Below are 12,328 nucleotides of genomic sequence, written 5' to 3' on the forward strand. Positions count from 1 at the left end.
TGCTTTGGTGGTTTTTTTTTTTTTTTGGTGGGGGGGTTGTTTCTTTTTAACATTCTCACAACATGATGTCTTGGGGAAGTTGCAGTGTTGCAATTAATGGAAAATTTTGTGCATGTATCAGCCTTGGAAGCAGATTCTGACCTCCTCTTGAACACAACCACATCAGTGAACAAGAGGTTTTTTGCATGCACTGAGTAAATATGATCATAAACCATTATACTGTGAGTGGGGCAATCTTGCTGGATAGAAAATTGAGTTAAATGCAGTGGTGCAGACTTTCTTCCAAGTTTGAAAGTGGTTGCATTCTGTAACTAGTTATTTTCAAAAGTACATTTTAATTGTAAGATGAAAAGTCAGCAAGAAAATTGGAAATTTTTTTTTTCCAACCAAGTTTTGGTTAGGGAAAATTTGAATGTAAGAGACATATAGTGGTAACAACATATCCTGTTAGGGTTTCTGTAGTGACAGTAGCCCATGTAATTCCAGATACACTTTTAATTCAAGTATATCATTAATATGTATTTCCAGATCTGCCTTTAAATCAGATATATTACACATGATACACCTTTAAAAAAGCCATAAGATCCACGGAACAAAAGTTTGCAAAATTTTTCCCTGTTTAGTCAGTTTTGGTTTTGGCTTTTTTTGTGGGTTTTTTTGGGGTTTTTTTTGTAGTGGAGACAGCATGTTGTGTTTTAATTCCCAGCAAGCTGGGAAATGAGATAGCAGAGCTTTGGAATAATGCTAAAGGTAGAATTTTATAATAGTGTTAAAGATAGGCTTTAGAATAATGTTAAAGACATACATACTGTTTAAAACAAAGGGGGATATCTATTAGAAGCAATTCCAAAGCAGTGGCAGGTAGCAATGTAAATAGGAAGTGGGTTGGATATCTGTTCCTAATTATTTTATTAATAGATTGTTTTTTTCCGTATACCAAGCCAGGATTGGTAGTGACTACAAGTCATTAACATGCTGCCTTCATGCCCTCAGTTGGATATTTTATATTTATAATCCCATTTTTAAGGCTTTTTATCCCACATACTTTACAAAATAAGATTTAAACCAGTCACAAAAATACTTTTCTGAACTGTCCTCTAAATAATGACAGAATTTAAGGGAATGTTTCTAGTTCTTTCAGACTTTAATCAGGCTGTAAGCATTAAAAACAAATGCTGTTTAAAAAAACACACCCAACCCCAAACCCTTGATTTGTGGACAAATATTGTGCCAAATGGAAACTGTAGGAGAAAATTGAAATGCTATAATGGAATGTTTGCAAGATGACTTCGACACCCTCTTGCAAAAGTGTCATGAAATGTTTTGCATCCAAATGCGTTCCTGACCTTTGTTTTTGTGTGGCACCCCAAAGCTGGTATTTTCAGCAAGGGAATCACAAGGGCCTGTGCTAAAGTTGTGGTCAGTTTTCATGTTTATTCAGAAGTTCAGTGAAACACTGAATTATCACTTTTTTCCCCTTCAGAAATATTATTCTTTGTGGGATAATGGATTTTCTTTTAGATAATATGTGATAGAATCATGAGTTAACTTGATAGTGGTCACACTCTAAAATATTTTGAGGAACACGTCTGAGAAATATCTTAAAGTTACTTAAAAACTCCATTATTTGATACAGCACTTGATCTTTGGCTTAGAGAGCCAAAATTGACAAAATCGTTTGGAACTGATGATGGGCAGTTCTGGTGATAAGATGGAATGTAATCCATTGAAAGCTGTGTCAGGCATCTGAGTCCTGTCTGATTTTTGTGCTTTGTTTTTGTTTCCCTTTGTAGGGTGAAGGAGACCAGTTACCTCCAGAGCATACTGTCAGACAATATGAAACATCCAAGATCAGGGCTATAAAAGCTGGAACTTTGGAGAAACTGGTGGAGAACCTTCTCACAGCTTTTGGGGATGCAGATTTTTCCTACATCAGCATCTTCCTCTCAACATACAGGGCCTTTGCTTCTACCAAGGCAGTGCTGGAACTTCTCCTGGACAGGTAAGAGCCAGTATTTAATGGAAATGGAGCCATCATTTACATGACAGTAGGATGTTATCAGGAGTTTTTTCCATTGCTTTTAGTGGACATGGATTTAATAACTCATGTCAAGAATGCTGCAAAATCCAGAACTTCAGCATAAACATCCAGTGTATAAATGCATTGCTGCCTACATCCCAACTCTTATTAAAGTCACCAAGTAGGGAAAGTGTGCCATGTCTGGCTGCTAAAGACCCAAACTGGGCCAACACAGGAAAATTAATACAGCTTTCCCCCCCAAAAAACCTCAACAGAATGCTGGGGCTGCAAAGTCATACCTAGCATAGATTCCAATGTTTTGCTGGATGCTGATATTTTCAGACCTAACTCTCCTATTTGGGGAGATTTGAAACGGGGATTGTACAAACACAACAAAGAATTTGCCTCCCCCTTCTATTACTTCACATGAATATGCAGCCCTAAATTTTTACAGACAGCACAAGAACTGCTAAATGTTATAAGAATAGCATTTATGGCAAGACTGTTAAATCATGGCTGCTGTGTCTGTATAAATGCTTGGAACATGCAGCATTGCTTTCTCACCCTAAATTCTAACTGAGACACAGCTGGGTCAGAGGTACTCTTATTTTGGGAGTGTTGTATTTACTGCATTTTCAAAATCAAATGATGTACAGAAGTGGCTACTTTGGCAGATAGTAATTAGAACATAGAATTAGTGATTAGGACGTAGAAGTGGCATAAGAACTCCTAAGATTTAATTTTGGCTGTCCCACTAGGTAGATAAGGAACAAGGCATGGATAAATTACCTCTGCTTTTCTTTTGTATCTGAAAAGGATAATACTAGTTGCTTTGTAGGAATATTGTGGCTTAATTAGTATGATATTAACAATAATAACTTGACAGTCAGGTAAGAAGCCTGCTGAGAAAAGGGCAGCCATCCTGGAGTGCAAACTTAGGATTTACTACTCTGAGCTTTACCTCTCAGCCCATCCCAATTCTGACACAGAACGTGGGGAATGCTAAAAATTGATGGTGGATATATAAAAGAATATAAAAATGTTGAGGCTCCAAGGAAGTTGGCCCTGCCCTCCTCCTCTGATGCTGCTTTAAAATGTCAGGAGGGGGCAAGGAGGCCCAGGGGAAAAGTGTCCATGGAACAGAACTTTCTTTTCTGAGCCCAGTTCTGATCTTACTGCCTTTTGTGCTCTGAGCAAGCTACAACATCCCCTTCAGAGGAATGGGGTGCCTGACCTTGTCAACATTATGCCCAGCCTTTTATAATAAATGATAGAATCCACAGGAAATCCTAGGAGGTCACTGCTTCCTTCCCCTCTCACAAATCTTAGGAGTGTAGTGGTTAAGAATCCGTGGATGTTTCTCTTGGCTTTTTGAATATCATGGATAATCTAGAATTTTATGGCTTTGGACAAAATATAGATTAAACTTAAGCTATAAAAGTTGGAATGATTTACATGCAGCTGAGATATATGGACCAGTGAAGAAAAGCAGATGTTACAAAGAAAAATTATAAAAAAAGATGGATTGTAATTGATTTTAAGCAGCTTGGTTTTCATCTCTGCCTTGGTTCAGGATAAGTAGCAAAGAGTCTGTATTTTTCCAAGTTTCTTTTTAATGATACTTATTAATAATCACAGCACAGAGACTAAAGTGTGTGTCAAAGTGTCAAATAATCTGTGTTTTATAAGTACATACATTTTGTTTTGTGTTCCAGTGAAGTAATGAAAAAGGCAATCTCTTAAAAAAAAAAAGTACAATTTTGGCATTTGTTATCCGTTTCTGATGTATGAATTAGACATACAGAAATCCAGGTTAAGCAGAGTCCTGGAACTGTTAAAATAGTGTCCTGGGAAATCTGGATATGCTGTACCCTAAGTGCGTGGGGATATTTGCTGGTCATTCGATGCTGTCTGCAGAGTATCTTGTCCAAGCAGTGCAATATTCACTGAATTTGTCCAAAAGCAGGTGGAGTGCTCTTCCCTGTGTGTCAGAGGCAAATAAAAAAAGCAGATGCTGTACTGAAGAGAAACTTCAGTTTTAGAAACCTATTATTATTATTATCACTCCAGGACTTCACATTAGGCTTTTGCTTTTGATTAAATTTCAGACCGGAGCCCTGTTAAATTTTTTTGGCCAGATTCAGTCTATAAAGGTTTTCTTTTAACCACAGATTAGAAGTCACTGAGCAATATTTTGAGCATTAGCTGGTATGTTGAGAAGTGAGGGGGATGACTTGTGTTTTCAAAGCTATTTAAGAGTAATTGGACATCCGAATCCCTTTAGTATTCATGGAAGTTTGGCAACTGAGTGCAGCAGGCAGCTTTGAAAACCTGCCAAGCTTTTAACACTGTATGTGCTGATATTTTCTAGTTCTTTGATACGAGTGGCTAGGGAGAGTTAAAAAAAAAGATCTTGTTTGTATTTTTATGTGAAAGCACTCGAGGCAAGTTTCTGGAGGGAAGGAAAGGAGAGCGGCTCCTCTGGTCCTGGGGTGTGGGGGTGCTTTGGTATCCCCAGTGGGATATTCCAGAGTGGTATTCTCACAAGTGTGATGGAAGCCAAAGGTGTTTAGCTAGCTGTCCAGATGAGGGTTGAAGCAGGCCAGATTCCTCTCTTACATATTTTATTTTTCCCTGATAATCATGTTCCTTAAAAGCAGGGCCGTGCTGTGCTTGGCTCGGGCACAGATAAAGTAGCAACCAGTCCCTATCTGGAGGAGTGTGCAGAGGAGGGAACTATGGGAGACCTGGAACTGGGTAATGACAGCAAAGAACAAGTTAGTTTTATGTTTTCTGTTCATTCCTTTTGCTGGAGGATGGTCTGCTAGAGGGTCAATAGAGAGGACAAGGAAGGCAGAGGGGGAGATGTTGAAGGGATGTGTCCTGTGGTAGCAGAGCCACATGTTTTGGGACAGCAGCTTTATGTGGTGTTTGGCTCACTGCTGGCCCTATAGCATCTATTATTCCCTCTCTTTCCCCTCTATACCAAGTGGTTTGCCTACTCAGCTGGAGAAGTGACTTCATTCCCATGATTCCTTATGTGCAGGATTCAAACCACCTTATTCTTGCTGAGAGTCTGGGCTTCCAAATTGCTTGCTTCAATGCTCACAAACTTATTTAGGGGTTTGTTTGGGGCTGTTGCAGAGAACCACCTTTCCTTTGTTAGTTCTGATTTATTCAGAGTATTTTCCTCCCTCTTCTTAACAGAGACCCAGGGGTGCATTTTCCACTCTGTTTTTCAGTATTTAAACATTCAGTCCTACCCATCACATTCTAGTCTCATTTGCTTAGTCAGTCCCTTTTGAGTGGAGTCTGTAACTTTCCAAATGCCAAGCAAGGCTGAAAAGTTCTGTGGGCTACAGGATCCTTTTGTTTCTTGTGTCTCTTTTTGTATGCAAAGCATTCATACAAGGCTGGGCAGTGAATGGCTCTTTGTGCAGGAGCTGGTGAGAACAGAGCCCTGGAAGGCTGCAGAAAGGCTGTTCTTTACATCAGCTGTCTCATTAACTCCTCCTAACCCATATTTAATGACTGTTGTTCAGGTAGAGATGAGAGATGGACAGAGGTTTACATCTGGCAACATAACAAAGTGTTATATTCTTCTCCAGTTCTGCATAGAAAACTGCCTGCTCTTTATTGCTGTCTTATGGATTTATCTTATAAAAATCAGCATGTGTCTCCAATGGGATTTGAACATAAGTACCTAATGTTCTGCAAAGACGTATTTAATATTTCTTGCAATAGTAGGACAGTGACGTTGGGAATCATCTCAATAAATTTTGCTCAAAGAGTTAATGGCAAGTTTTGAAAACTGAATATAAAAATTGAATTTTTAATCAAAAAATTTCTCCCACCTGGGGGAAGAGTGTCTTTTGTCTACTGGCTGAGATGTATTTTAGGCATCTTACAGAGTGGATGGCAGTGGAGAGTGAAATCCTCTCCCTTTAGCAACAGATCTGGGATTCTTACACATGAAGCCTTAAAACGATACTTTAGAGGAGCTTAACACTACCACTACTATCATTTTTTGACACATTTTTTGAATAGTTTGTGACAGCTCTGACACAACAGCCCACTGTGTTTCTCTATCTGACACTAGGTTGTTGTATCACAAACATTTAAGAATGCTCTAGTTCTAACCCTTCAACCTAATTTCAGGTGTATAAACCTGACTGTATAAAATCACCTTGTCTTATTCTGAACAGTGAGCAATCGTCTGCCTTCATTAAAGCTGCCTGTAAGGAGCCATGGAATTCTTTCTGGATAATTATGGAGCTGTATATCTGAAGCAATGGGCACTCCCATTGAAAATGAAGTGCATAATGCTGCCTGCAAGGCACAGCCTTGTAGGTAGGAGATTTTCCTTTGCTGCTGTTGGAGTTGTTCCCATGGTTTCCTCTTTCCCAGTGGTGGTTTCACAGCGTCGTCATGGGCCATTCCCACCCGTGACAAATGTGTGGGAGTTTTGGCACAAAGTGAGCATTTGCCCCCTAGAAAACTTGGTGTGGAATAACACTCCAAAGGAATGTCAGGTGCTAGAGAAACAGAAGCTGAATTGGAGAAAGGGGTTGTGTTACAGTCTCCTTGCACACTGCAGTATTGCTCTGGGAAAGGATGAAGTGGAAGCAGGCAGAGGGTTGTGGAGCTGTTTTGGTTGATCCCTCCTGTGTAAAGGCTGCTTCATATAAATTAATAAATTACCTTGGAAGATCCTGGCTGCTTCTTTGGGATTTTTTTTCCCTCCTAGATGAAATAATCTTCAAGCTCCTTAATTTTGCTCACCTGTTAGATTCCATATTTGTAGTTTGAGCTAGAAGCACTTGGTAGTTGTGTATGATAATTGTATATGAGTGATGCTATTTGGGATATTGCTTTTATTTGGTAGAGTTTCTTCTAAACACCCTTCTGCTTTTTCAGGTTTGGAAACCTGGAAACCTTGAGCCATGGAGAAGTGGCAAACCTGAACTCCTTCGAATCTGAGGTCGCACTCAGGGCGTAAGTATGGATTTGCACTGCAGAGCAAGACCAAGGCAGGATTTTGGTACTGGAGAAGGATGTGGGCAGCAGAGCTGTTGTTTCCATTGAAAATTCACAGCACTGTTTGCATGCTTAAACAAGCTTGTGGAAAGGCCAAATAACAGTTGACTTGTAACATATACAATAATATAATCCAGGGATCTTTTGCAGGGAAATTGTCTCAGAATTAAACATGAGATGAACACATCTGAGCCAACATTTTGTTGATTAAAAAAACGAGGAGTGTTTGTTTCCTCTGCCTTATCTATGGCAGTAAGTGGTTATTGCCTATGACTGATTTTATTGTGTATTACAGCAGTGCCTGCACACCAAAGCTGAGCGTGTTCCAGACAACGTGTGTGTGCATGTATCTTTTCCATTAGTGCCCCTGTGATTTACAGTGCTGCTTTTAGAGTGAAATTTAAATTCTGAGGTCATCCTAATTTGCAAGAGAAATAGCAAAGCTGTTTTGAACTGCAGTTTAAATGAGAAAAAGGTGGTTTGGCTATCCTCCTAGCATTTTATCTTTAGACATTGGGTGTAAAATGTGCCTTAGGTCATCAGCATTTGTACTCTGATGTCTGTGGTTTGCACGCACTGTGGCATGTGTCATTATATTTGATTACAGTGTGAAGATGCTTGATTTTTGTCAGTTACTGGTTTTCTGTTCCCCTTGCCCCATGAGACTCGGACATAGGAGCTCGACTTTCCAATTCTTTCCTGGCTGCTGTAATATTTTCCTCCTAATTTGCCATGAGAACTTATCAAAGAACAGCTGGTAGTTAAAATTTGGTCACAAGCACCAAGAAAGCAGCATTATGGAGTGAGTAGAGGCAATAATACACAGCCAGTGGTTCCCTTCCTTTCAAACTGAGCTCTAGGGTCCCTTCCAATGTTGGGCAAACCATTTGAACCTCACCCTATCTCAGTCATAAAACATGAGCTAAAGCAGTACCCTCTTGCAAAATACTTTAGGGATTTATATTGGGGATGTGGAAGATCATTTCACCGGTATAAATCATGTTGGGATGGATCCCCCAACTGCCTTTTTATGGGCCCAGAGCAGTCCATGAAGTGGAGAGAGAAAAGGGGTGAAAATAATGTTGATGCTACTTGTGTCACCAAGGCTTTGGGCAAACTGCATCAAGTTTTTGTTATGCCTGGAGGTGAGCGTGCAAGGGGAATTACATTTAGGAGAAACATGTTTGTTTTGGTTTGGTTTTAACTGAAATTGTTTTCCTACTGACATACGCAAAGTTTACCAACCCTGTCAAGTTGCTTCCTGCTGCATCAATGGTTTCCTCCCTCTTGGCATGGGATCATCATGTAACCCCTTTGCTCAGCCAGGGACTGACAAACAGATGAAGCCTGTGTCCTATCCCTGTGGTAGCTCAACTTCTGATGAGTTTTTCTGACAGAATTTTCATTAGTATAGTCAGCACAGCTGATTTTGCTCCTTTGGCCTTCATAAGATACCTGTTATGTGTGAGTTTGATACCTTTACCCAACTACATGTCTGTAGAAAGCTCAACAATGAAGTTGTCAACAAAGAAATTTGTCAGGTGTACGTGTTTTAGCAGATCCCATATAAATGTTAGTTCACTTTCCTCCTTTAAAAGTTTCCATGGCTCTCAGCTGCTCTGGCTACTTGTCTCTTAGGTATGATAAATGGTATCTGGAAAAGTGGTTGGCTTTGTAGTCCTGTTGTGAAACATGTAGTTCTAGTAGTTCAGGTTTTCTCTTGTCTGGGATAATTCCAATGTAATTGCATTTACCCTCTTTTCTCATAGAACAGAAACATGATATAATTGTGTTCTTGGTTTTATATGACTTGGAGAAATAAGAGGAAGAAGCAGTAGAGCCATGTTATTTCTTGCCATTAACTCTGTATTTCTCAGAGGAAAAATATCTCATGGGGAAGCCTGTGGTCTGTGGCTAGAGACCTTCTGGATTTGTCAGACTCCTGTTGTGACAGTTCAGAGGCTTTAAAAATCCAGTTAGGGCATTAGAAATAGGGATGCAATTTAAAGCATTTCCAGTGGTTTGACATAAAAAACTGCAGCAGAAGTTAAAAGCAACTGCAGATGAATGTATGGCTGTTTAAATACCTCATGGAGCTTTAAAGAAAGGGTGAAGTTTTGCAAAATCTTAGGGGTACGTGTGGGAAGAACTGTGAGCTCACAGCTTACCGATTTCTGCACTGAAGTTCTCTGTGCTTTTGCACTTGTAGTATAGAGCTGTGATGTATTTTGAGGAGAATGTCTGATGTGTGTAAATTATCTGATTTTTTTTTCTTTTTTTAAATTATGTCAGTATTCTACCCAATGTTCATATAGTGCAGAACCTTCAGGTCTGCACTAGGCCTTGAGCACACTTGTGGCACAGCCTTGCTTGAGAGGCTTTTGGGAGCTATAAACCTGCCCTTGTGTTTCCAAATTCTGGGGCTGAGCCAGCACACACTTTTCACACTTGCTGCAGTGACATATAGTTGTTACTGACCCAAGATCACTTCAGCTATGTTCAGAAACATGCCTTCTAAGGATCCCTTGTGCCAAGGGGATTTTCTCCTGTTCACTTAAACAACATTCCTATCATTTTTGGGCTGCTGGAGTGGTCAAAAATTTGTATTTTTCAACAGGGATCTGTTAGATCCCTGTTAGATCTAAATTTCATCTAATATATAGTTTAAACAAAGGTGCTGTAACTTTCAAAATGCCTTGGATCTTACAGTTATGAATAGACTATGAACACCATCAAAAGTTTTGTAAGCTTGAAACAACCTGCCTTTTTTTTCCTATCAGGACCCACCTTACCTTTTCACATTCACTAGCTTGCTTTCCACATTTCACGTTATTTTCAGTCAGTCAGAAGGTTCAGGGTCACAAGTAACAGAAGAATTAAGTCCAGCAAAGGTCATATATTCCAGTCAAATGTCTGAATGAGATGGACTTCAGCCTGTATTTCAGAAATATGTCTCTCTTAGTTGTCTGATAAGAGTTGTAAGGAGTAACTTACTTGACCCTCTACCTCCTATAAGCAATTTTTTTTGCTCTTCCTTGCATCGTATAAACAAGATTGCCTGGTGCTCTGTCTGAGTTCTGCATGTTTTTGTGTCAAGGTGTGACAGAGTTCCCTCCTCATCTTGGGTTGTTGTTGTCTTTGGAGTTCTCTGTTCACTGCATGTTTTTTAACGTAGGACTTCTGTTGACTTTAAAAAAGAAGAGACTAGAAATAACACCACAATATGTGACAATTCAGAATACAACCATATATACATTAAACACAAACAAAAATTACCAGTATGACAAGTAGAATTAAGAATTAGAGAGAGGCCCATAGAATTTGTACTATAATTCAGCTATTGTTTTGGGTTTTTTTTAAATGAGGTTATACAGTTCAAATGTGTTGTTTGGTACACAGCATCTGACAAAAAGCAAATGAGGAAAGAAATTAGAGCAAAAAGTAGTTCTTTCTCTTGCTCATATCTAATGTAAAGACTCTTTGCACCTTACTAGCCAGGAGTCATGGGAAGCTTGAATGAGACAGTCACTTCCTGGAGATCTTAAGCACCTTTACGGGTTCTGGGAAGGGGATCAGCAAGCCAAACAACTAGTGCTGTTTGGGACCTTCAGTCCTCCCAAAATGCTTGTGTATTGCCCACAAGATAGTCAGAAACAATGCTTCTGGTGATAGGACCTGATCACCCTGATCTCTCTTCAGAGGAGGAGAGTTCCTCAATGAGCTTTTAACTCGCTGTTAAAAGGTTGGGGTTTGTATGCAGGATGATCTGTGCCCTATTTCCCTCCCCTAGCGAAAGATGGGGTTAATTTTGATCTCTAGGTAACCAATCCATTGCTGGCAGACAACTACACCCAAACCCACAGGCTCTGTGAATTTAAAGAGGTGATTTATTAAACCTGCAGACACTGCTTTCCCAGAAGGTGGGCATTGAGGACCTGGCTGAGGACAGAGAAAGAACCATAAAGCCCTCAAAGTCTAAAATATCATGCATATCTGCTTGTACCTCTTGGAAGTCATGGCTTCCCTGGATGCTGAGGTGCCTCTGAGTAAGGTGAGGGTCCCAAACCGTGCTGAGCACGTGGCATTGAGGTGACTTGCTGTGCCTGGAGAGCTGAGGCAGCACATCATGCTGCATCCACAAAAGGTGCTGAGTTTGCTACCGTAAGGTTTAAAGATTTCTGTCGGTGGAGTTCCCAGAAGTGATTCATTCCTGCCCAGACACAGAGAAAAGGCCGGGCTGGCAGTCCAGGCTGGCCTGCAATGTTTGCATTCGGGGAAGCTGAGGTCAGCGTTACCTGAATTGAGTTACTTGAAGACCTTGCTCAAAAAAACAGTAGTAGGAACCTGAGATTACCCACAGGAAGGGTTTTTCAAGGGGCAGACAATGTTGCCGTGTTGGTTTGTGGACTTGGACCATGATTTTTTGTTTGTCTGCTTTCCAGAGGTCTAACATTAGCACTGCCATGGCTGAGTCCTGAGGCTTTTGAATCTCTGAGTCACAGCAAAAGTCCTTTCAAGCCTCCTCTTGGACTATGAGGTTGTGGTTTCCTTCTGCTACTGGCTTTGGTTTGCTGGTTTGGAGTGCATTGGTGGTTCTCTCCCTCAGATGAATGACAGGCCACAGAAATGAATCAAAATACTTGGGGCTTCTTTGCTTGTCTTGAATGTCAGCTCATAGTTGCATCTTCTTTATTATCAAAGTGTGGGATTTATTTGTTATTAAAACTTGGAATGTGGCACAATGAAAACCATAGACAAAGCAACTCGAAGCTAAACTGAATTCTCCTTGTTTCATACCATAGCAACTGGGGGAAACAGTTCAAATAGAGAAAATTAGGGAATTAATCACTTAACCACATGGCATGTCTTGCATGTTTACCTCTCCTCTTTTGCACTAAAATAGTAAATACCAAAACCTTCAGTGTAATACCACAGCATTTGGAGTTTCTCACAGTGACAAACAAACATTCTCCCATGGCTTTTTTTGCATTTAGACCTTCCTGACCAAAAACTTGTCTTTTAATTCCTCCTGAACCAAACAGTCCCACTGGAAAACAATGTGCATAGTTACAGCACTGTAGAAATAAAACCGGTCCTGAAACATTGTATTCCAGGACAACAGACACCAAAGGAATGTGAGACAAATGGAAGAAAATTAGTTGGAAGCTTCTGATGCTTGGGAAATCCATGGTGGGGAGCAGTTAAGATGCATTTGGGAGAGCAACAATCAGCATTCATTCCAGTAAAGCCAATTAAGCTAAAACAACAGCA

General features: G+C 40.1%; 1 protein-coding gene across 1 annotated transcript in view; it reads left to right on the forward strand.

Moving 5' to 3' along the window:
* RGL1 (ral guanine nucleotide dissociation stimulator like 1) overlaps positions 1–12,328 on the forward strand; it is a 60,105-nt gene that overhangs the window by 24,315 nt on the left and 23,462 nt on the right. The window contains exons 3-4 of the mRNA XM_029964015.1: positions 1,794–2,002; positions 6,938–7,015. Of these exons, the coding sequence (XP_029819875.1) occupies positions 1,794–2,002; positions 6,938–7,015 (287 nt within the window). The remainder of the gene's footprint in view (positions 1–1,793; positions 2,003–6,937; positions 7,016–12,328) is intronic.

This window comes from Manacus vitellinus, unplaced genomic scaffold, assembly GCF_001715985.3.
Source record: "Manacus vitellinus isolate BGI_N305 unplaced genomic scaffold, ASM171598v3 scaffold_68_pilon, whole genome shotgun sequence".
Taxonomy (NCBI): Eukaryota; Metazoa; Chordata; class Aves; order Passeriformes; family Pipridae; genus Manacus; species Manacus vitellinus.